This window comes from Oryctolagus cuniculus, chromosome 19 (assembly GCF_964237555.1).
Source record: "Oryctolagus cuniculus chromosome 19, mOryCun1.1, whole genome shotgun sequence".
NCBI lineage: Eukaryota > Metazoa > Chordata > Mammalia > Lagomorpha > Leporidae > Oryctolagus > Oryctolagus cuniculus.
Genome location: NC_091450.1, coordinates 31,798,229 through 31,822,651, shown reverse-complemented (window position 1 = coordinate 31,822,651; position 24,423 = coordinate 31,798,229). Strand labels below are relative to the sequence as shown.

At 56.0% G+C, this 24,423-nt stretch overlaps 2 protein-coding genes across 4 annotated transcripts in view; both read right to left on the bottom strand.

Moving 5' to 3' along the window:
• The window catches only part of TRAP1 (TNF receptor associated protein 1), a 49,574-nt gene extending 34,035 nt beyond the window's left edge, over positions 1–15,539 (bottom strand). Inside the window, exon 1 of the mRNA XM_051836281.2 lies at positions 15,383–15,539. Coding sequence (XP_051692241.1) covers positions 15,383–15,470 — 88 coding nt within the window. The 5' untranslated portion in view covers positions 15,471–15,539. The remainder of the gene's footprint in view (positions 1–15,382) is intronic.
• Positions 15,540–20,050: 4,511 nt separating this feature from the next.
• Positions 20,051–24,423, bottom strand: part of CREBBP (CREB binding protein) — a 134,692-nt gene continuing 130,319 nt past the window's right edge. For all 3 annotated transcript variants that reach the window (XM_051836278.2, XM_070063983.1, XM_070063984.1), the window contains one exon: positions 20,051–23,285. In XM_051836278.2, the coding sequence (XP_051692238.2) occupies positions 21,153–23,285 (2,133 nt within the window). In that variant the 3' untranslated portion in view covers positions 20,051–21,152. The remainder of the gene's footprint in view (positions 23,286–24,423) is intronic.

The window sequence follows — 24,423 nt, the reverse complement described above, 5'->3', positions numbered from 1 at the left end:
ACAAAACATCTGTGCATAACCATCACACTGACAAATGCTTTACCAGCCTGAAAGCACCATGTGGTGCAGAGGGACCCCCGGCGTGGGAACAGTCGCAGTTGGTAGCATCGCGACCTAACCCCAGCCATCGCCTCCAAGCCAGGGGCCCTGGAGAAGCAGGTGCACCTGCAAGGTGGGATGCACCGCACACACCAACAGGTGATTCTAGAAGCTCTCATTGCAAGTAACCCACCCCTAACAACAAGACACAGAACTAGGCCGGTGCCGCGGCTCACTAGGCTAATCCTCCACCTGCGGCGCCGGCACACCAGGTTCTAGTCCCGGTCGGGGCGCCGGATTCTGTCCCGGTTGCCCCTCTTCCAGGCCAGCTCTCTGCTGTGGCCCGGGAAGGCAGTGGAGGATGGCCCAGGTGCTTGGGCCCTGCACCCCATGGGAGACCAGGAGAAGCACCTGGCTCCTGCCATCGGATTAGCGCGGTGCGCCGGCCGCAGCGGCCATTGGAGGGTGAACCAACAGAAAAGGAAGACCTTTCTCTCTGTCTCTCTCACTGTCCACTCTGCCTGTCAAAAAAAAAAAAAAAAAAAAAAGACAGAGAACTGAGTTACAGAAGAGTCTCATGCAGTGGACGGTAACAACAATGACATTGCTGATCTTTCAGTCATAACATGGTCTCCCGAAGCTGCACACGTACTTTACCCATTTTCTGATATTTATCTCATCTTTAACCACATTCGGAGACAAGATGTCACTTAACACTCACCATGCCCACAAAGATGACAATGGCCCAAGAACACCCCACATGGCATGTTGACTTGAATGATGCCATGTGGCGCAGCTCTTTTTCAAATGATTTTTAGTTTATTTATTGAGAGGCAAAGCTACAACAAGAGTGAGAAAGGTCTTCCTTCCACTGGTTCATTTCCCAAATGGCTGAAATGGCTGGAGCAAACTGATCCAAGGCCAAGAGCTTCTTCTATGTCTCCCACATGGGTGCGGAGGCCCAAGCACTTGGGCCATCTTCCACTGCCTTCCTAGCCCACGAGCAGAGAGCTGAATTGGAGGAGCAGCAGCCGGGACACAAACTGGCACACACATGGGATGCCGGCACCACAGACAGAGGCTTAGCTTACTATGCCACAGCACTGGCCCCTCGGCGCAGCTCTAGTTGAAAGTAATCCTGCATTTCAGCAAGGCGGGCACAGTAGTTCCATTCAGGTGCATGCAGAAACCATGGTCCACCAACACACAGGAGAAAGCTGGGAAAGCTATGCAGCTACAGCATGGGCACAGACAAAGCTAAGAAACCACAAGGCTGGGGCTGGCACTGTGGCGTAGTAGGTTCATCCTTGCCTGCGGTGCCGGCATCCCATATGGGCACTGGTTCTAGTCCCGGCTGCTCCTTTTCCAATCCAGCTCTCTGCTACCGCCTGGGAAAGCAGTAGAAGACGGCCCAAGTGCTTGGGCTCCTGCACCCCTGTGGGAGACCCAGAAGAAGCTCCTGGCCCCTGGCTTTGGATTGCTGTAGGTACAGCCATTGTGGCCATTTGGAGAGTGAACCAAAGGAAGGAAAGCCTTTCTGTCTCTCCCTCTCACTGTCTGTAACTCTCTCAAATAAATAAATAAAAATCTTTAAAAAAAGAAAGAAAAGAAAACCACCACCAACACAAGTCTGACCAGAACAATCAGGTCGGGAGCTGGTGCCGCGGCATAGCGGTTACACTGCTGCTAGCAATGCCGGCATCCCGTCCGGGAGTGCAATTCAAGTCCCGGCTGCACTGCTTCCAATCCAGCTCTCTGCTAACATCTCCCAGCAGGCAGGAGATGATGGCTCAAGTGCCTGGATTCCTGACACCCTTGTGGGAGACCCACATGGAGCTCCAGGCTCTTATTGGCCTGGCCCAGCACCCACTGTTGTGCGCATTTGAAAAGTGAACTAGTGGATCGGAGGTCTCTGTCACTCTGCATTTCAAGTAGATGAAAAATGTTTTTAAAAAAGTCACAGAAAGGGCCAGCGCCGTGGCGCACTTGGTTAATCCTCCGCCTGTGGCACCGGCATCCCATATGGGCACTGGGTTCTAGTCCCAGTTGCTCCTCTTCCAGTCCAGCTCTCTGCTGTGGCCTGGGAAGGCAGTGGAGGATGGCCCAAGTCCTTGGGCCCCCGCACCCACATGGGAGACCAGGAGGAAGCTCCTGGCTCCTGGCTTCAGATCAGCACAGCTCCAGCTGTTGTGGCCATTTGAGGAGTGAACCAGCGGAGGGAAGACCTTTCTGTATCTCTCTCTCTCTCACTGTCTGTAACTCTGTCAAATAAATAAATAAAAATCTTAAAAAAAAAAAAAAGTCACAGAACACACAATTCCAGTGTTTGCAGACGCACATTACATGCAAGTTTGTATTCACGCACTTGTGTAGACACATAAAGGAAGGAAGGGACCAGCACTGTGGCGCACTGGGTTACGCCGGAGCTTGCGATGCCGACATCCACTTTAGTTTTTCCAAAGGGAGATTATTTTAAAGGATAAGTATGTTTGAACTGTATTTAAATGCTTAATCTGCCTGATGCTCAGTCTGTAGGTTTTAGTGTTATATTAACGTTTTACCCAATAACCTACTCACAACTCCCCCACCTGCAGGCAGTGTGTGTGTGCCCAGAAAACCTCACAGAATCAGTCAGAAAACTCCTACAACAGTAAAAACAGTCTAGCACAGAGGCAGAGTACAGAATTTCTGCACAAACATCAACCGCCATTCTACGCAGAAAATACTAATGGAGAGGCCAGCGCCATGGCACAGAAGATTAAGCCTGCATCTACCGTTCTGGCATCCCATATGAGCACCAGTTTGAGCCCGGGCTGCTCCACTTCCAATCCAACATCCTGCTGATGCACTTGGGGAAATGGCAGAAGACGGGTCAAGTGTTCAGGTCCCTGCACCCACATGGGAGACCCAGAAGCTTCTGGCCCAGCTCCAGTTGTTGTGGCCATTTGGGGAGTGAACCAATGGATGGAAAAATCTCTGTGTCTCCCTCATCTGTAACTCTACCCCTTAAATAAACAAAAATCTTAAAAAAAGAAAAACAACTAGGAAGCACTATCAAGGGCCAAGGACAGCTACTACATCTGCATTTGTGACAGCTCAAGACAGTTAGGCAGCCTACACACTCACTGGCATGGTAATAATAATTATATGTATGAGGCAGCCCATATGGGATGGGTTTTGATGTTAAATCATCTAATGGAAAAACCTAAACGCAAAACACTGGTTTATAGAAGCCACCAAGGTACTGAAACACATACATGCACGCATGTGAGTGTACACATGTGTGCATGCTTCTATCCTCATGTGCCAGGTAGATCCCTGCCAGGACACCAAAGACACCAGCGTGGGGGCTGCCGGGGGCGGGATGGTGCCCGAGGCCCGGCAGTAAGAGACAGGCTCTCACTGCATACGCCTTTCCATCCTCTGACCTTTATACTATGTGCATCAGTAACCAATGTATAAAACAGCTTATTCATAAAACTATTTAGAAAAACTGCATAGTGTCAAAAAAATACTTTAGGGCCGGCGCCACGGCTCACTAGGCTAATCCTCCGCCTAGCGGCGCCGGCACACCGGGTTCTAGTCCCGGTCGGGGCGCCGGATTCTGTCCTGGTTGCTCCTCTTCCAGGCCAGCTCTCTGCTGTGGCCCGGGAGTGCAGTGGAGGATGGCCCAGGTGCTTGGGCCCTGCACCCCATGGGAGACCAGGAGAAGCACCTGGCTCCTGCCATCGGATGAGCGCGGTGCGCCGGCTGCGGCGGCCATTGGAGGGTGAACCAACAGAAGGAAGACCTTTCTCTCTGTTTCTCTCTCACTGTCCACTCTGCCTGTAAAAATAAATAAATAAAAAAATAAAATTCTTTAAAAATGTAATAGAAGGGCTGGTTTTGTAGCACAGGTTAAGCTGCCGCCTGCAGTGCCAGCATCCCATATGGGTACCAGGACCGAGCCCCGGCTGCTCCACTTCCAATACGGCTCCCTGCTAATGCACCCAGGAGAGCAGCACACATGGGAGACCGGGATGGAGTCCCAGGCTCCTGGCTTCGGCCTGGCTCAGCCCCGGCAGCTGCAGCCATTTGGGGAATGAACCAGTGGATGGAAGATCTGTTTCCTTCTCTTTCTATAACTCTGTCAAAAAAAATTTTTTTTACTAGAAACATAAAACACATTTACAAAAGAAAACAGCTTGGGAAATGTTCTTGAATAGTAGGAATAAATATTAAAAATGGCAAGTTTCCTCTTAATGCATTTTTTAAATAGTACTTTCATATGCTTGAAAGGGAGTGGGGTAGGGAAAGGAGATCTTTTTTTTTAAACATATAATGTTTCTCTCTAACTTGATAATCTGAATTACAGAGGAGAGGCAGAGAGAGCTATCTTCTACCCACTGGTTCACTTCCCAAATGGCCACAATGGTCAGGGCTGGGCCAGGCTGAAGGCAGAAGCCAGAAGCTTCATTTGGGACTCCCATGTGGGTGCAGAGACCCAAGCACTTGGACCATTCTCTGCTGCTTTCCCGAGCGCATTAGCAAGGAGCTGGATCGAAAGTGGAGCAGGGGCCAGCACTGTTGTGCATAGCGGGTATAGCTGCCGCCTGCAATGTCAGCTTCCCATATGGGTGCTGGTTCAAGTTCCGGCTGCTCCACTTCCAATTCAGCTCTCTGCTATGGATTGGGAAACCAGTGGAAAATGGCCCAAGTCCTTGGGTCCCCGCACCTGCGTGGGAGACCCAGAAGCAGCTCGTAGCTTTGGATCGGTACAGCTCCAGCGGTTGCAGCCATCTGGAGTAAACCAGTGGATGGAAGACCTCTCTCTATTAACCCTGCCTTTCAAATAAATAAATCTTTAAAAAGTGGAGCAGCCAGAACTTGAACAGGTGCTGCAGATGGTGGCCCCCAGAGAGATCTTTTATCCTCTGGTTCACTTCCCAGATGTCAGTAGAAGCCAGGAGCCAGGTCTCACATGGGTGGCAGGAACTCAAGTACCTGAACCATCTTCCGGAGCCTCCCAGGATGCAACACGAAGCTGGTTCAGCAGCTGAGTGGTCTGGGCATGAGTCTATATTTTTAACATGATCCCAATAAAAATCCAAAAGAGATTTTTAAAAAAACTACTCAAATTGATTCTACAGTTCACATGGAACAAACATGTTTAAAAAGCTAAGAAAATTAAGGGGGAAAAGTGAGGGTGTACTGTTATCAACAAATCTTCAAGCACATTAACGTAAAGCTGTAGTATTAAAATTGACTTCCTCTTACTAAACCAAAACAAAGTCCAGATAAACAGTAAAATGAAACTAAAAGCTAACAGTATTGAGAAGACTGCGATGGTTAACAAAATGGCTTTGCTGAGATAGAATTCACACACCGTAAACCTCGCCCGTGCGAATAAAGTGTAGTTTGGCACATGCTGTGGCCCAGGCGACTCAGCCACTGCCTGGAACGCCGGCATCCGCTCTCGGAGTGCTGGTTCAGGTACAGGCCATGACGCCTCCAATCAAGCTCCCGGCTCATGCGCCTGCGAGGCAGGGGTGATGGCCCTGCCACCTGCATGGGAGACCCGGATGCAGTTCCTGGCTCCTGACCCTGGCCTAGCCTAATCCTGGCTATTGCAGGCCTTTGGGGAGTCAACAAGTGGAGGGCGACCTCTCTGTCACCCTGCCTTTCAAACGATAAATAAGTCTTTTTGAAACTGTACATTTCAGCAGCTTTTGGTAAATTCACAAAGTGCACAACGTCACACTAATTCGGAGCACTTCCCTCACCCCGCTGCCCTGCCCGCCTCGGCACTCCCCACCCCTTCCCCACAGCTCTCAGCAACCCCTCGCCCTCTGCCCAGGGACTCGTCGTTCCGGGCACCTTGCACAAAGGGGACCGCCAACACGCCGTCCCGTGTCTGCTCTCACCCGGCTGGGCTCCCAGGTTTCGACACCGTTGCAGGCTGAGTGACACTGCAGTGTGCAGGCAGACTAAGCCTGCCTTTCCACTCACCACCTGACCAGCCACTGGGGTGCTCCCGCTCTGCGGTGGACAACCCGGCTGTCTTCACGTTCTGGCTGAACGACGCTGCGGCGAGGTTCACGCACGCTGTGTGTGCACGTGCTCTCCTCTCTCCTGGGCGCATGTCTAGGCGTGGAACTGCTGGTACCACGGCACCTCTAGGCTGACCTGTCGGAGGAGCTCCAGCAGTGGGGCTGAGGCTTCCGAGTTCTCCACACCCATGCCTGTTTCCTGCCGTCACGCTGGGAGGTGTGAAGCGGCATCTCACAACGCTAACCACACTGAGCATCTTGAGTCTTCTCCAAACATTATTAAAACACCTGTGCATTTGGCATGGCACTGAAGACGCTGTGAGGGGGACCACTGTGGCGTGGCATCCCACGTCAAAGCGCTGGTTCAAGTTCCAGCTGCTCTACTTTTGATTCTGCCCCGTCAGTGCACCTGGGAAGACAGCAGAAGATGGCTCCAGTGCTTGGGCTCCTGCTGCCGCCGTGCCAGACACAGCTGCAGTTCTGGGTTCCTGGCTTCAGCCTGGCCCAGCTCTGGCCGTTGCAGTCGTTTTGGGAGTGAACTAGTAGACGGGAAATCTCTCTCTTCCCTGCCCCAGCACCTCGGCTCTACCTTAATAAAACTTTTTACTTCAAAGGCAATGTGATGGGGCCAGTGCTGTGGCACAGCGGTAAAGCTACCACCTGCAGTGCTAGCACCCCATAAGGTTGCTGGTTCGAGACCCAGCTGCTCCACTTCTGATGCAGCTCTCTGCTGTGGCCTGGGAAAGCAGTAGAAGATGGCCCAAGTCCTTGGGCCCCTGCACCCATGTGGGAGACCCGGAAGAAGCTCCTGGCTTCAGATCAGCATGGCTCCAGCTGTTGGGGCCATTGGGGAGTGAACCAATGGATGGAAGACCTCTCTCCCTCTCTCTCTTATTCTGCCTTTCAAATAAAATAATTAAATCTTAAAAAAAAAAAAAAAAAAGGCAAAGTGATTGAGAGGAAGGGATAAAGACAGAGACCTTTATCCACTGGTTAGTTTCCCAAATAGCTGCAACAGCCAGGGCTGGGCCAGGCCCAAGCACTCAGGCCGTCTGCTGCTGCTTTCCCAGGCCCATTAGCAGGAAGCGCAGTCTGAAGTACCGCAGCCAGGACCCGGCATGGGACCCCACCAACACGAGTGGTAACTTAACTCACTGTGCCATGCCAGCTCCCAATAAATAAATCCAAAAAAAAAAAAAAAAAAAAAAAACACCTCACACCTAAAAAAGGACACTGCGAGATATGCCACATCCCACCTCAGAGTGCCTAGGTTCAAGTCCTGGCTCCACTTCCGATTCCAGCTTCCTCCTCATGTGTAGCCTGGAGGGCAACAGTGATGGCTTGGATCCAAGCGAGTCTCTGTCACCCACACGGGAGGCCTAGAAGAATTCTGGGCTCCTGGTTCAGCCCAGCTTAAACCCTAGCTGATGCAGGCGTCTGCAGGGTGAAATCAATAGATGGAAGCTGTCTCAGAGTAACGGAAAATTATTTTAGGATTTAAGGAGTGGGCATGGATTGGAGGTTAAGATGCCAGTTAAGGCACCTGCATCCCTTACTGGAAGTCTGGGTTCAAGACCCAGCTCCAGTCCCAATCCCAGCGTCCCGCTACTGTACCCCCGGGGGGCAGCAGTGATGGTTCAAGTAGTCGTGACCCTGCCAACCCTGTAAGAGACCTGGACTGAGTTCTTGTCTCCCAGCTTTGGCCTGCCCTAGTCCAGGTGTCACAAGCGTCTGGGGAGGAAACCAGTGGTGGGAGCACTGTCTCTATTTGCTGCTCCAATTTTTAAAAATAAATTATTTAATAGCAACTCCTGCTGCTCCATTTCTGAACCAGCTACCTGCGAATGTACCTGGGAAAGCAGTGGCAGATGGCCTAAATGCTTGGGCCTCTGCCACCCACATGGTAGACCCAGATGGAGTTGAAGGCTCTTGGCTTCAGCCTGGTCCAGCCCCAGCCGTTGCAGCCACTTAGGGAATAAACCAGCAGATGGAAGACCTTTCTCTCTCTCTCTGTGATTCTTTCAAATAAACCTCCATCAAAAAACAATTTATTTTGAAAGGCAGTATTACAGAAAGAGAGACACAGAGAGGTCATCCACCCCTGGTTCAGTCCCCAAGTGGCCCCAATGGCCAAGGCTGGGCCAGGCAGAAGCCAGGAGCTTCATCTGGGTCTCCCGTGTGGGTGCAGAGGCCCAAGTGCTTGGGCCATCTTCCTCTGCTTTCCCAGGCACATTAGCAGGGAGCTGGATCAGAAGTGGAGCAGCCGGGACTCCAATCAGCACCCACATGGGATGCTACACCATAGCAACATCTTCCACATAAATAAATCTTAAAAAAAAAAACATTAGAGTCAACAAGTACTCTGGGAAGGACTTTCTGAAATACACTCTGGGGTTTCAGTTAATACAGCACAGGCTGTACCCTTACCAGTCTACAGAGAAAAGGCCAAAGACAAGAGAAAAGTGGCAACCCCACCACAGAGAAGACACAAAAGGCTGTGGACGACAGGAGGAGGAGTCTCACAGCACCCACACTGAGGAGGGCAGGAGGAGGAGTCTCACAGCACCCACACTGAGGAGGGCAGGAGGAGGAGTCTCACAGCACCCACACTGAGGAGGGCAGGAGGAGGAGTCTCACAGCACCCACACTGAGGAGGGCAGGAGGAGGAGTCTCACAGCACCCACACTGAGGAGGGCAGGAGGAGGAGTCTCACAGCACCCACACTGAGGAGGGCAGGAGGAGGAGTCTCACAGCACCCACACTGAGGAGGGCACTGCCCTGCCAAGCCAGCCAGCAGGTTCACAGCACTGTGGCTCCAGCATGGTAGGGCTGGGGATCTCAGAGCCACAGTCTGCAAATCACCCAAGGACCCACCAGGACAGAGGTGGCTACAGACACCCATCCTCTGGAACTCTGGGAGTCACATGAACGACTTCCAAATGGGATGTGAAAAAGGCGTGATGCAGAGAGCGCAGAGCAGCTGGGGTGCGTTTCCTCTCCCTGCCACGGGAAGCAGGCGTGCAGGCGCGTGTCCTGGTGGGAGGAGACTGTCTCCATGCCAATGAAAACCTGTGCAAAGCCACCTTCCTTTCCAACTCAATATCTCGCCTTAGGCGTCACCAGCTTGCACGGTGACGTCACACTCATGAATGCCGCGCACCACCCACTGGAAGGGCTCACCAGTGGCCCCGCTGTTCCATGAGAATGCCAGCCCACTCCTGCTCCCCTGCCTGCACCCTGAGGGGCTGCTTCACCCCGGGCTCTGCTCCCACACCATCTTCGCCACAGCCCCGCCCCAGCATCTCACCCACACTGCCGTCACCAGGGCAGGGATTCCTGTCTTTGGCCCTGGGTATCCCCAGTGCAGTGCTGGGGCACGGTGGCCCACGAAGCTCTTTGTTTCGCGAGCGCTTGGTGCCGTGATGTCCAAAGGCCAGGGACTCGCTCCTCACGTCCTTGTCTTCCCACCAATAAATGTTATAGCAGGTCCTCAACAAAGAATACAGCTAATTTTCTCAGAAGGTGCGGCCTCCTAACACAAACTGCAGGCCAAGGGCAGCAGCTAGTGAGCTAGGAAAGGGATTCGGGGGTAACCTAGAATGGTACAGGCAATGAGAAGTGCCAGAAGGCACAGCCAAGGGTGCACATCCCCAAAACCCTCCCAGCTAAACCCGCACGGATCTGCAGGTGTTGTACCGGCAAAGCAGCTCAGCACGTGAACGGCTTTTTTTTTTTTTTTTAAATAAAACACTTTTAACATTTTTTTAAAGATTTATTTATTTGAAAGGCAGAGTTACAGAGAGAGGGAAAGAGAGCTTCCATCCACTGGTTCACTCCCCAAATGGCTGCAATGGACCAGGGCTGGGTCAGGAGCCAAGAGCTTCATCCAGGTCTCCCACGTGGGTGCAGGGGCCCCGGGACTTGGGCCGTCTTTTACTGCTTTCCCAGGTGCATTAGCAGGGAGCTGGATCGGAAGTGGAGCAGCCGGGACTGGAATTTGTGCCTGTATCTGACGCTGGCGCTGCAGTGACTTAACCTACACGCCACGGCAGCCCCTCAAAAGGCATTTTTCACAGGAGGGCTCATGGACACATCTTTAAAATTCCCTTATATAACATGTAATTCAACCAAAATATACCTAAATTTAAAGCTGGAGACTGTGAAAGTCAGCATCAGTTCTATTTGCGAGCTTCATTTCTGTAAACTGACGTACTTCCAAATGGCCGAGAGCAGCACTGACTGCTTTACCAAATGGAAACACCACAGAGGATGACGCGGGAGGCAGCCTCGGCCATTCACGGCGGGCACTGCCGGTGATTCCAACAGTTCCAGGCTCACAAGCAAGCAGCTCTTGGCTTTCAGTCACCCCGACACCTCTGTTCCTGTCTTTACCCACAGCTGAAATCTCTCCATCTTGTTTCTGAACTTCTAGGATTATTTCAGGTAAGATGTTAAAATCGTTATCCAGGGGCCAGCATTGTGGTGAAGTGGATTGGGCCTCCCATATGGACACTAGTTTGTGTCCCGGATGCTCCACTTCCAATCCGACTCCCTGCTGGTGCCCCAGGGAGATCAGCGGAGGATGGCCCAGGTGCTTGGGCCTCTGCCATCCATGTGGAAACCTGGATGGGGTTCCTGCCTCCTGGCTTCAGCCTGGACCAGCACCGGCCATTGTGGCCATTTGGGAGTGAACCAGCAGATGCAAGATCTCTCTCTATAGGCTGGCGCTGCGGCTCACTAGGCTAATCCTCCGCCTTGCGGCGCAGGCACACGGGGTTCTAGTCCCGGTGGGGGCGCCGGATTCTGTCCCAGTTGCCCCTCTTCCAGGCCAGCTCTCTGCTGTGGCCTGGGTGTGCAGTGGAGGATGGCCCAAGTGCTTGGGCCCTGCACCCCATGGGAGACCAGCAGAAGCACCTGGCTCCTGGCTTCAGATCAGCGCGGTGAAGGAAGGAAGACCTTTCTCTCTGTCTCTCTCTCACTGTCCACTCTGCCTGTCAAAAATTCAAAAAAAAAAAAAAAATCTCTTTCTTCATCTCTCCCTCTGATTTTTTTTAAGATTCATTTATTTTGAAAGTCAGAGTTACACAAAGAGAGAAGGAGAGGCGAGAGAGAGAAACAGAGAGGTCTTCCATCCACTAGTTCATTCCCTGATTGGCCACAAAGCCTGGAGCTATGCCATTCCAAAGCCAGGAGTTTCTTCCGGGTCTCCCACGCGGGTGCAGGGGCCCAAGGACTTGGGCCACCTTCTACTCCTTTCCCAGGCCATAGCAGAGAGCTGGATCGGAAGTGCAGCAGCCGGAACTTGAACTGGCACCCATATGAGAAGGTGACACTGTAGGTGGAGGCCTTACTGGCTACACCACAGTGCCAGCCCCTCTAACTCTGATTTTTAAATATCTATACATAAATTTTTGAATAAATAACAGGGGCTGGTGCTGTGGCACAGCAGGTTGAAGCTCCAGCCTGCAGTGCTGGCATCCCATATGGGCGCCAATTCCAGTCTCGGCTGCTGTTCTTCCAATCCAGCTCTCTGCTGTGGCCTGGGAGAGCAGCAGAAGGTGACCCCAGTTCCTAGGCCCCTGCACCCACATGGAAGACTCGGAAGAAGCTCCTGGCTCCGGATCGGCGCAGCTCCGGCCATTGCGGCCAACTGGGGAGTGAACCAGTGGATGGAAGACCTCTCTCTGTAATTCTTTCAAATGAATAAAATAAATCTTCAGATAAATAAATGACAGTGGTAAATGCCCCTAAAGTAGACACTTGTTCTCCAAGTCACAGTTTCCAGATCTGAAATTACTGGTGTTTTTGGCAGAGAAAACCAGCCAGACCAGAGACATACCTCCTCAAATTTCTTCCTACTAAATGCTATACAACTGCAGGCAGGTCTCTGGGCTGGGCAAACAGACTCCAGGATGGAGTTCAGCCTAGCAGGGAACATGCCTGCGTCCCGTACCCAAGCACCTGGCTTCACTCCCAGCTCCGCTCCTGACTCCAGCCTCCTGCTAATGCACACCCTGGAGGCAGCGGTGAGGGCTCGGCTCACTGGGTCCGCCGCCACACAGAAGGCCTGCACCGTCCTGGCTCCCAGCTTCGGCCCCACACACTTGAGGAGCTTTGTGTGTTTTTTTAAAGATTTGTTTATTTATTTGAAAGTAGAGTTACACACGGAGAGGAGAGGCAGAGAGAGAGATAAGTCTTCTGTCCGCTGGTTTGCTCCTCAATTAGCCCCGACGGCTGGAGCTGCACCAGTCTGAAGCCAGGAGCCAGGAGCCTCTTCCAGGTCTCCCACGCCGGTGCAGGGGCCCAAGGACTTGGGCCATCTTCTGCTTTCCCAGGCCACAGTAGAGAGCTGGATCAGAAGTGGAGCAGCCGGACTTGAACCGGCGCCCACATGGGATGCCGGTACAGCAGGCAGCGGCTTTACCCGCTATGCCACAGTGCCAGCCCTCTTTGTGTGTTTTATTCTTTAAATAAAAAAAAAAAAAAAAAAAAAAAAAGTGGTTTCCTCACGAAAGGCAAGTCTCCCATATAAAGACCACGAGGCTGGCGTTGAAGGGAATCCTAGCCAGCTTCACTTGAAGGTACCAAAACTGCAACGCGGGAACACTCTCAGCAGTGCCGCGTGAGCTGGCATTAGACCCAGTCAGCGTCCCGGGGCCGCCCCTGCGGAACCAGTGTTTCCGGACCTCTCAGGAACGGTCAAGTACCTGCACTGCTTTCTCACCGACCTGACGCCCTCTCCCCAGGCCGAGGGGGGGCCACGCGCGGGGGTTCCTCTCATCTGAGGTCTGGTCAGCCACGCAGCTGGCCATTCCTGAGGTCCATGCTAGCCTGCTACATCTTCTCACAGCTCAGGTAGCGCGGGCCTCCTGGTCTCAGCAAGCCCTAGGGCCCATGGATGCCCCGCGGACGCCAGGCTGAGCCCCAGCAGCGTGGCCAGGTTCCCCTGCCACCTGGGCAGCAAGCCCACCTCTCCACCCTCAGAGAGCGGCCTGGGACGCCCGAAAGTCCCCGACTTCCTGCGAAGGTTGCAGCAGAGGCGCACGGGCTCCAAGGTGACAGCAGGAGGCGGAAGCAAACAAGTCAACAGAGAAAGAACCAGGAGGCTGCGGTGTCCGCGCGGCCCAGGGACGGTCTCTATAGAAGGTGCGACAAGCCGCCCAGTGCCGGAGCCCCGCAGCCAGCGCAGCTGCTCGGCCAACCTCACGGGCTGGCACCAGCCGGCTCTCACCTTTACAGAGGCCCAACCAGCACCAGCCAGTCCCACGGCAGACACCAAGCCCCGTCCACACAGCGCCTGGGATGCGCTCCTGATGGCGTCGGGCCGTCTCCCATCTCCCCCACTTAGCTCAGTTTCCTTGTGCCCATCAAGGCCCTACTGAAGCGCGGGAGCTGTCGCCACAGGGTCCCAGACGGCCAGACTCCTGAGCGCCCTCATCCCCCACAGACAGCAGTGCGAGGTGAAGGCTCAGAGGTTTCCCGATCTGCAGGCCCTGAGCAGGCCACCCCAGCCGCCTGACCGCGCGGTCACATCCGAGCCCACTCCGGATTCTTCTGGTCCTGTCTGGGGGAAGCCTTATCAATCTACTGGCAAACAGGCTGCTTCTGATTTCATGGATTCCGCTGACAGGGCGTGATGGCGGTTTACATCTTCATGACCAACGTCCACCTTCCAGATGACCACGCTCTGCTCTGCTTCCTCCCCAGGACCACTACTACCGGTACCTCGCACATGTACGGATGAGAGAACTCTCGCCTCCTAACTACCAATCGACTCAGGATTCCTGATAGAGACGTCCTGTGAAAATGACACCAGGTCAGCGAAGCCTGGCGTGTGGGCCCTCACCCTGGGTCTCCAACACGGAGGCTACGTCGGCTCACAGACAGCCCCCCCTCATGTCTACAGGAAAGGCGGTAACCGAACCCTGGGGCGCCGTGGGGTCCAGCTGTCAGCAAGGCTGCAGCGCCTCTGTCCCATATCCCGGTTCCAGTTCCTGATTCCAGCTTCCTGCTAGTCTGGACGGTGGAAGGCGGCGTGTGATGGCTCAAGTACTTGAGTCCCTACGGCTCACGGCTTCCATGCGGCCCGGCGTCATGTGTTGCAGACAGCTGGGGAGTTAACTAGCGGATGAGTGGCACTGTGTGTATGTTAAAGGTTGATTTGAAAGGTGGAGTGACAGAGAGAGGGAGAGATTGTCTACCTGCTCGCTAACTGCCCAGATGGCTGCAACAGCCGGGCCGGGGCCGGGTCGGGGTCAGGAGCTCCAGCTGGGTGGCCCACACAGCTGGCAGGAGCTCAAGTACTTGAGCAATTATCCACTGCGTCCCAGGCGCATCGGCAGGGCGCGGGATCAGGAGCAGAGCAGCCAGGACTCGAACCAGCACTCGGATGTGAGATGCTGGTGTCGCAGGCGGGGGTTTAACCGGCTGGACCACAATGCTGGCCTTGCTTCTAAAACCATGGAAGAATCAAAAAAGGCTATACTAAAATTATAAACGCAGAAAACGGTGTCAAAGACGAAATTCAGATACACAAAGACCACTCAACAGTGAAGGCATTCTCACTCTCCCTGGGATCCAAGCTAAACAAGGTATCTGACAGACCAGGGTCTGAACAGATCCCGTAACAGTGCTGGAGAAACCACGGAACCGGCCGTCTTGCTCTCGTTAAAGGGCCCACGCACCGGGACCACCATCCGGCTGCGGCGGCCAGCGCTTCAGCAAACGTCGACTCAAACCCCTCAGCCAGTGCCCGAACGCCCAGGAGGTGATCACGCCTGCTACCACCACGACTCTGCTGTTAACACAGCGACACGGGAGGCACGCGCAAGCCACGAGGCCCGAGGGGGCCACGCGCGCACCGGGCTCTGCGACCTCGCTTCCGCACGCGGAGCCGCACTCAGCTCATCTCTGCCCCCGGACCGACACCAGCCAGTTCCACGGACGCTCGGCCGGCCCGGCTGACCGGCGAACCAATGAATGGACGAAGGCTCTCGCCCCGCGTGGGGACGGGGAGGCCAACAGCCACGTTCAGGGGACTCACACGACCACCCCCACGAGCCCCGGGGGCTGCCCTCCGGGGTTCCCCCCTGACTGAACCCTCCACGGGTCCCAGGCCGGCTCCTGTCAGGTGGCCGGGGGTCGCGTGGGGAGGCGCCCGGGAGAACGCAGCCCCGCGGGGCCGTGGCGGAGCGCGGAGACCCGCACCTGCTCAGCCGCGCGCGAGCCGCCCCGCGGGGCTCCAGTGCCGCCCGCTTGGAGGCTCGGCCCCGGCCACAGCCCGCTGTCCACCTGCGCAGCCCCACCGCCCTCACCTCCGGGGACAGCCGCCAGCCCCGGCGCCCGCAGCGGAGCCCGCACGCAGCGGCCCCACAGCAGCAGAGCCCGAAGCTCCCGCGCCATGGCGTCCTCCGGTCGCGTCGCGCGCAGCCACGAGGGCGGGGCGCGGCGCGGCGGGGCGGGGCCACGAGGGGTGGGCCTTCCTCGGGCGCGGCGCGGTGACGTCACGGCGCTCGCGGGGCTGCCCGGCCCGCTGCCTGCGCGGGCGCTTGGGTGGGGCAGGCCCCGCGCGGGGACAGTCGGGCCTTGGGGCGGGACCTCCGTGACCTTGGGTCACGTCGTCAAGGGCGACGGGTCGTGCTCACGCCGCGGGGGCGAGTGGGCCGAGTGTCTCGACCCTACGCTGCCCAGCTGCGCCTCGCTTTGCGGTCCCCGAAAGGCGGCGGCTGTCAGTACCCACGCGAGGGTGTGGCAGGCGGCGCTCGGGAAGACGCTCTCTGTTTCCCTGCGGGGCACGGCTTGCTGGTGGCTTCGCGTCTCCAAGGCCCTGCCCCGCTCAAGGGCCGTGTGGCGTCCGGCGCCGCGCCTGCGTGACCCTGACGGCCAGCCCGGGGGTGCGGGCTCGCTCGGACCAGGCCGGCGGGGCTCCCCTGCCACGGGAGAGGGCGGATGACGTGACTGCCTTCCTTTTTTTTTTTTCTTTCTATTTTTAAATATTTATTTAGTTATTTGAAAGGCAGGGTTAGAGAGAGAGGCTCCTCCATCCGCTGGGTCACTCCCCAAATGGCCAGGGCTGGGCCAGGCTGAAGCAGGGGCTCCGTCCGGGCTTCCCGAGTGGGTGCAGGGGCCCAAGCACCTGGGCCCTAGCCGGGAGCTGATGAGAAGTGGAGCCGTGGGGTTAGGAACCCGTGCCCGCGTGGATGCCGGCCCCTGACTGCCTTGTGTGTGTGTCGCTGCCGGCATTTGTCGCACAGTAAGGGGACAGCTGTGTGCACCTGTGTGGCCTGAGGCAAGCGAAATGGGCAGGGAATTGAGAAAGGCCGAGCAGGACCACAAAGGGACAGCAAACTCCACGACGGCCGTGCCCACCTGACCAGAGCCCCTTCCCAGGCTCACGGGTTTGAAATTTTTTCTTAAATGATTTTCATTTTATTTGAAACAGAGCCAGAGAAAGACATCTTCCATCCGTGGCTCACTGCCCAAATGCCTGCCACAGCCAGTGCACACCCTGGCGGGCAGCGGGTGCCGGCTCAAGTGTTTGGGTCCCTGGCACCCCTGTGGGAGACCTGGCTGGAGTCTGGCTCCTGGCTCCCACGTGGCCCAGCCGTGGCTGTGGCAGGCATCTGCAGTCTGTGTGTGCCTGTCTAAGTCCTGATGCTTGGGTCTTGGTCCTGAGGCCACACGACCCCAAATGCTGCTGAAACCAGAGCTCTCGGGCCTGCCCCAGACCGGCACAGGGAAGATAGCTCTTCTGTGTGCTCGCCTGGGGAGAGGCATGTGCAAGGAACAAGGTCGTGTGCACGTGGCAGCGTGGGAGCAGGGCCTTGGGCGCCCTTGGCACTCAGCTCGCTCTCCTCACAGGCACTAGGGAGGCAGGACTAGGGTCCCCTGCACTGGGAGCTGGGTGCTGTGGCCACTGGGGTTGGCTGGCACCAGGACATCCCCATCTCGCTCTCCAATGGCAAACGTGACACGGCAGCGTGACCTTAAGTAAGCCGAAGAACCTGCTTTCAGCTCGCTGCCTATACACAGCGCTTCCAGGTAACTCTCCCACTTTGCCAAGGCGCCCCCAAAGTGCACTGACGGTGGCTGTGTAAGGGGGGTCAGGTTGCCCTGGCTGCCTGACCCCGCGGTTCCTCGGCTCCCAGGCTGGGGCGCGCACACAACTCAGCAGTGCCTGAGCGTTAGTGCTGCTCCTGTCTCCTCCCTTACTCCCCGCAGAGAGCAGGGTAAGGCCAGGACCCCAGCTCGGGGCCAGGGTCTTAGGCCCGTGTGAGCCTCTGATAATCTGGCCCCTCCAGTCTCTCCTCTCCCCTTACAAAGACCCTGACACTTCAAGGTGTTTTACAGCCACCAGCTGCCTTTGAATTTTTCAGTTTAGTCAACAGTGAAATCCCTGCCAAAGGAGTCCCTGCCCATCTCCACAGAACGGTGCGACTATGTTGAGACCATTTTATGCACAATTTAGACAAACTGCAAAGGCCTCTCTGCCCCTCAGAGCTCACCGGAGGCCTTCCTGTTCGGTCCAGGTGTGGCAAACGGCCTTTAAAATCTTACAGCTGGGGTGCAGTGGGGTAAGCTGGCGCCTGCAGTGCTGGCATCCCATATGGCTGCTCCATTTCCAATCCAGCTCCCTGCTGATGGCCTGGGAAAGCAGCAGAGGACGGCCCAAGTGCTTGGGCCCCTGCACCCAAGTGGGAGACCCATCAAACTCCTGGCTCTGGGGGCCCAGCCCTGGTCGCTGCAGTGGATGGAAGCTCTGTTAAATATTCAATAAATAAATCTTTTTTTTTTTTTTTAATCTTACACCTGGGGCCAGTGCCGTGGTGCCGTGGGTTAAGCCACAGACTGTGATGCCAGAATCCCACATGGGCCCCTGCATCCCTGTGGGAGACTCGAATCTGAGTTCCAGGCTCCCAGCCTCAGCCCAGCCCCGGCCTGCTGCGGCCATTTGGGGAGTGAACCAGTAAAAGGAAGATCCATCATCTCTCCCTCTCTCGGGAACTCTTTGAAATAAGTCAATCTTTGAAATCTTACAGCTGACACGTTTTCCACCCTCCTGCCTTGCGCACGCCATGAAGTCACAATGAACACATACGACACTGTGCCGCGCGGCCCTGGAGGGTGCTGTGCCTTGACGGTCCCCGGTAGGCCCTGCGTGCACCTGCACACCGGTCATGGGTCCGACATCAGGGCTGCGGGGCCATGCCCCCAGCTTCAGTCCTGCATGGACTTCCTAGGCGCACAATGGCTACCGGTACAGTCGTCTCCTTGGCAAAACCCATTTCTGTTTTCTGCATTTTGTTTTTTTTAAATGGTAGCTTATTTTGCTACACAGTGTTAGAAGTACATTTTGGTTCAAATGAATTCTTAGGGTCTATTTTACAGCAATTGCAACAGAAAGTGACGGGTTTTGTTCTGCAGAGCCACCTCACTCCCTCTGTTGCTCAGCATTTTAACACAGCAAAACTCCAAAGACAGCTTTACATACATGCTTGAGACAATCCCAAGTGAGCGTCTATCTCCAGTCTCCCTGGGACAGATCATTAGCCAATGGGAACCACCTTTGAAGCGAAGCAGTTTTACCAGCTTTTTTATTACAAACACCAGCACATTTCAAATTTTTCCTCTTTTGACCACAAATGTAAGACTCTCCTCCTCCTAAGCATACAGCATGAGAAAGAGCGCCCAGGCTCTCCAGCCTGGTCACGACTAGCCTAGCGTCAGTATCCACACCACACCCTTGCTTGCGTCCTTTGACACGTGGATGGCCCGCGACGGTTGCACACGATGCAGACTCCAGAGATGAGGTTGGTCGTAGGAAGCCATCAACTCCAGGACAACCCGAAACAGCTGCCCCTGCTGCCTGCGCATCTGGGAGAGGCCACCTCGGGAGTGTGGGCGTGGGGCTGCTCCCCGGCTCAGGGATTCCCCTTCGGTGGGAAGGGTGGCATAGGAACTGAGCTGCAAGGCCCAGAAGGTGGACAGGACAGCAGGACCGCACTGGAGGGCCACGGCGCTGCCTTCCCTTCGCGGGGGTGGGGTGCACACGGGGACTGGTCAGGGCTGGCTGTTAGCTGGTGACTTTACTCTTACCTGGCCTCATCTACATTATTAAAACTCAAGTTTCAAAACTGTGTAACTAAAACTAGATTGCACCTTAGTTTCCTCAGGCTGATTCTCAAGTTAGGTATTCAAGTATTTTTGAAAATCTGTGACCAGAATGGCCAAATGGAGGTTACCTGCGCCGTGATTTCTCAACACCACAGCACCTCCCCGCCCCACTCAGGCCAGCCTTTGGCTGGAGGACAAGGGACAGAGCAGACAGTCCTCCCGAGTGTGTGTTGGAGGTGGGGGGGCAGAAGCAGAGGCTCGGCCCACGTCTGCTGCCAGCTGTCCCCCCCAAAGCACGGACCTGTCCAGTGCTGAGTGAACTCAGGTCACTGGACCCCTCCGGGAGCGTGCGTGTGCAGGGACATCTTCCAAGCAGGGCTGGGAGCCAGTGCTCAGGACCCTGCCCCTCGGCAGCCGCAGGACAGCGCAGGGGCCCTCAGTCCTGGTGGCACGTGGGACAGTCTGCCTGGCACCATCCTCACTGCTGAGTGCAGTTTCAGGGGGAGACAGGAACCACCCCAGGTCCCCGGGGCACCCTTGGCATCCGTAACAGGCGCTGTGGCTAGAAAGGCAGGAAGCCCTTGCACGGGGGCAGCTGGCTAAGAAGGGAGGGGAGACGGGGACGAGAGCTGGAAGCACAGTGCTGTTCACAGCCGCGGCGCAGGGCTGCGGGGCGCCGTCCCCAGGCGGCCGCTCAGACCGGGCGGGCTTCCCCACCACCCACCCCCACCCCCAGACTGCAGGCTCCGCCTCTCCACTCCGAGTGAACGATCAGAACCATGTCTTACAAAGAACAGACTCCAAAAATATATATAAATAAATAAAACCTTCAACATTCTTACAGGGATCTTAAAAGAACAGAATACATGTTAAAAACTTCAGTAATTTATATCAATTTTAAGCGATACTTTATATACAATGGGGAAAAAACACATGCATAGTCCAAATACAACGTTGAAAACAGCATTTTCATAACAAAAAAGCCCCGAACACTAAGTGTTAATACCATGTACATGAATTCAAGAAGGACCACCCTTTTTGTCTGTTGCACACAGTTTATTTAACAATATGATATAAGAAATGAGTTGGTTCTTTACCATTCTATACAGTGATTGAATCTTCTCGAGTTTTCTTATTTATAGTAATTATAGCGCTTGCATGATTTACACTAGAATTGCTTTTCCTCATTTCAAGTTTCACATAGAAGAAAGAAAAGAATGCTTCTTCTCTATTAACATCAGCATGGTCTAAGAGAGTGATCATCCCTATTTTTTGTCTAAAACCAGTTTTATCAGAGAAACAAAGCAACAATTTCTACATCTGCAAGACAAGAGTTTGGCTTAAGCCAGCACGTATAGATAGATGTGTGTGTGGGTGTGTGTACGTGTGTGCACACCGGAGTCAGTTCCTATTGTCCAGGGGTAATACTTGGAGACGCCCACAGAGTTCACTATAGAAAAAAAATCTTCCCGCAACATCAGAAAGTTACCGGGATACATTATAAGCTTGCATTATTTCAGGAATCAGTTTCTGAATATTATTTTTCTTCTCACTTTTAAACATAAATGTTTAAAGTCTTGAAAATACAAATAAAAAATATGAATATAATGAGCTTGTTTTTCCCGTTAAAAAAAGGCATGAATCACCAGCAATGACAAAAAGAATCCAAACCAACCCCCCTCCCCCAAAAACAAAAAGGAAAAAAACAACAACAAAAATAAAACAAAAACAAAAAAATAAAACCAAAGAGAGAGAAAGAGAGAGAGAGAGAGAGAGAGAGACCAGATATTTAAATCAACTGGTTTTTAACAAAAAAATATATTCTTTGTATTGTTTCTTTAAACATCAATCCACCCTTCCATGGCTTGGAAGCAGCAGTTCCGTCTAGGAATAAAAAGGCCCTAGACGCCTGGATTTTCAGTACAAAAGTCCAGGGGCACGAACGGGAGCAAACGCAATGCTCTCATAATGCTACAAACCCTCCACAAATTTTTCTAGCGTATCCCCTGTGGTGTCACCGACCAGGGACAGTTCGCTGGACAGTGTGCTCCTACTGGGGGTGTTCAGCTGGGGGAGCATTGCACTCTGTTCAGGGTTCCCCAAGTGTCCCTGATCTATGGAGCTGGCCATGGTGACTGCGAGTCCGGGATGGGGGGAACCAGTCTGGGGCGAGACGTGGTGTGGCGAAGGCTGGGGCTGTATCCGCGGTGACGGGCTGGAATGTGGAGGCTGGGACTGGGGCCGCGGAGACTGCACAGGGGCTGGAGACCGCACCTGGTTGCTGAGGGACGTGGCGATCTGCTGGCCGGGGAGGTGGGAGGCCTGCGGCTGTCCTGAGAGCAGGTGTTGCTGGGGGCTCATGGGGTTCGGCTGGCCTGGGGACCCCATCTGCTGCTTCATCTGCTGCTGCTGCAGAATCCGCTGCTGCAAAGCCTGCTGGATGCTGGGGGTGCCGTCCGCCCCCAGCCCCGGCTGTCCCATCTGGCCGAGCTGTCCCATCTGAGCGGCCATCTGGCCCATGGAGCTGCCCTGGATGGGGAGGTGCGGCTGCATGCGCTGCTGCTGCATGGCGGGGGCGTAGCCGCCAGGTCCCTGCGGCTGCTGGAACTGGCCGTGCCCAGCCATGCCCCCGGCCACGCCCCCGGCCACGCCCCCGCCGCCCTGCTGCTGCTGCTGCTGCTGCTGCTGCTGCTGCTGCTGCAGTAGCTGCCGCCTCAGCATCTCCCGGTACTGAGGATTCATGCTCGCCACGCTGGGGCTGTGTCCTGGGTTCATGATGTTCAAGGCCTGGCCCGGGGCGTTCAGGCCTCCCATTGCCTGCTGCTGGGGGGGCACCCCAGGCCGAGGCACGCCCGCTTGCATGGCGTTCAGGTTTTGCAGGCCGGGCTGCTGGTGCATGCCGGGCTGGGCCTGCAGGCCGGGCTGGGGCTGCAGGCCGGGCTGGTTGGCCACATACTTGGCTGTGCGCTGTTTGATGAAAGCTGCCATTAGCTGCGGGTTGGACTTGAGGATGTTCAGCACCTGCTGCTGCTGCTGCGGGGAGCTGGGTGATTTCAGGGTCCGCAGGAGGTCTTGCAGGGCGCTGGGCGAGATGCTCCTGGGTGGCGGGACGCTGGGCATCCTGGGCCCAGCCACGGCTGCCTGGGCCTGCATGGACATCACAGGCCTGGGCATGCCTGGCATTGGCTGCTGCGGGGGGAGGGGCGCCTGCTGCCACTGTCCAGGCGGCATGCCGGGCATGCCAGGCCCGCTGACCTGGCTGGGCCGTGGCACATTCAGGCCCACAGGGGCCATCTGGCTCCCGGGGGTCCCCAGGCCCGTGCGCCCGGGGGGCATGCCGCTGTTGATGTTCACACGGTAGAGGTGCTGCTGCTGCTGGGCCTCTCGCTCAATCTGCCGGGCAGCCTCCACCGCCGCGGGTGGGGGCTGGGCAGGGGGCGGGGCAGCCGGCACCTGGTTGGTGGGCTTCCCTGCGGACACAGTCGTGGGGGGCTGAGTCCGGGCCACACTGGGGAAGCCGGCTGGTGACATGCTCACGGGTGAAGGCTGGGGCTGGGCAGGGGGCTGCGGCGTCTGGGGCGTGCCGGGCTGCTGCGTGGGGGTCCCGGGCGGAGCTGAGGTAGGAGAAGGCAAACTCTGCTGAGGCACGTTGCGGGTGTTCATGGTGGCCATCCGCCGGCGCATGAGCTGGGCCTGCTGCAGCCGGTGCTGGATCTGCTGCTGGCGAAGCTTGTGTTTGATGTTGAGGCAGAAGGGCACGGGGCACTTGTTCTCCTGGCAGTGCTTGGCGTGGTAGCAGCACAGGGCGATGAGCTGCTTGCACACCGGGCAGCCGCCGTTGGTCTTCCGCTTGCAGCCCTTGGTGTGCTGCACCACCCGCTTCATCTTCTGGCAGGACGGCAGCGAGCAGTTGGCGTTGCGGCACTGGCAGGCGTGCACCAGGGACTGGATGCAGCGCTGGATGCTCAGGCGCCGCGACTCCTGGGGGCTCTTGGACTGCGGCTCGCCCTGGCTGCTGCCCTCGTCGTCCAGGCCCAGCCCCCACTTCACCATCTTGTGCGTGTGGCTCTTCGTGTTGTAGCAGTTGATGCACAGGTCATAGTCCTGCAAGCAAAGAGAGTGGTCAGCAAGGCCGCCCCCTCGGGCTGGGGGCGTGCACGCTAACACACAGGACCGTCTGCCCGAGGACCCAGGCAGGGACGCTGGCTCCCCTCCCTCCTCTCTCTCCCGCAATCGCATCAGGACTCTGCCACACCCAGCCACGAAGGCCAACAGTGTGAGGGCGAGAGGTGCCACCCAAGGGCCAGCAGATACCATGGGCATCTCCCCAGGGGAAGGCACCACACAGGCTTTCCCAAGAAGCAAGTCCTGGGGACAGAGCTGCCTACAGCTGGAAAGCAGGAGGCAGACACACGTCCCCCACATCGGAGCCCTGCGCCCAGGCCGACTAATGGTGAGCCCCGGAAGAACACGACAGCAGTGAGGGCTCAGGAGTGGGGGCAGTGCTGCAGCCAAGCACGGAGAGTGGCCACCGGCGACGTCAGCATCCCGTGTCGGCCCGGGTCTGATGATCTCTGCTTGCTCAGGTGCCTGGGGAAGTAGCAGCAGATTGCCCAAGCATCCCTGCCCCCAACATGAGACCTGGATTCCTGGGTCCTGGCTGCACCTGGAGCAGCCCCGGCTGCTGCAACATTTGAGGGGTGAACCAGCGGATGGAAGATGTCCCCTCTCAGGTCTGCCTTTCAAGTAGGTGAACAAATCTTACAAAAAAACACCCAAAAAGGAGGACAAAGAGCCTGCAGGAGGCTGGGGGAAAGAAGGCAGGCAGCGGAGGGGAGCAGAGAGGTCTGGGACATGCATGGCGACCGCCTGTGGCAGAGCGCAGAGCAAGCAGCCCTGGTCGGCGGTGACTACGGACTGTCCTGGGAGGAAGGAGGGGTCAAGGGCAGGCCCGACGACTTGCCCTGTGGAAGAGGCGAAGGGTCACACTGTGCCCAACAACCCACCCGCGGGCGACTCCACATCAAGGCCCAAACCTGCAGAGGAAGGCCTGTGAGACGTGTACGGGGCCCATTAGGAACAGTGAGGGGCCGGGACAACAAAGGGTCGAGGGCATCCGAAATCCTCAGCTAGACCAGCCCCGGAGCACGCGGGAGCAGGAGCAGGTGTCTGTGCCTGTCTGCCCTGAGCCTCCCTCCGGCTCTCCAGGCAGGCTTCCTCAGCACTGCACGGTCTGCGCCCG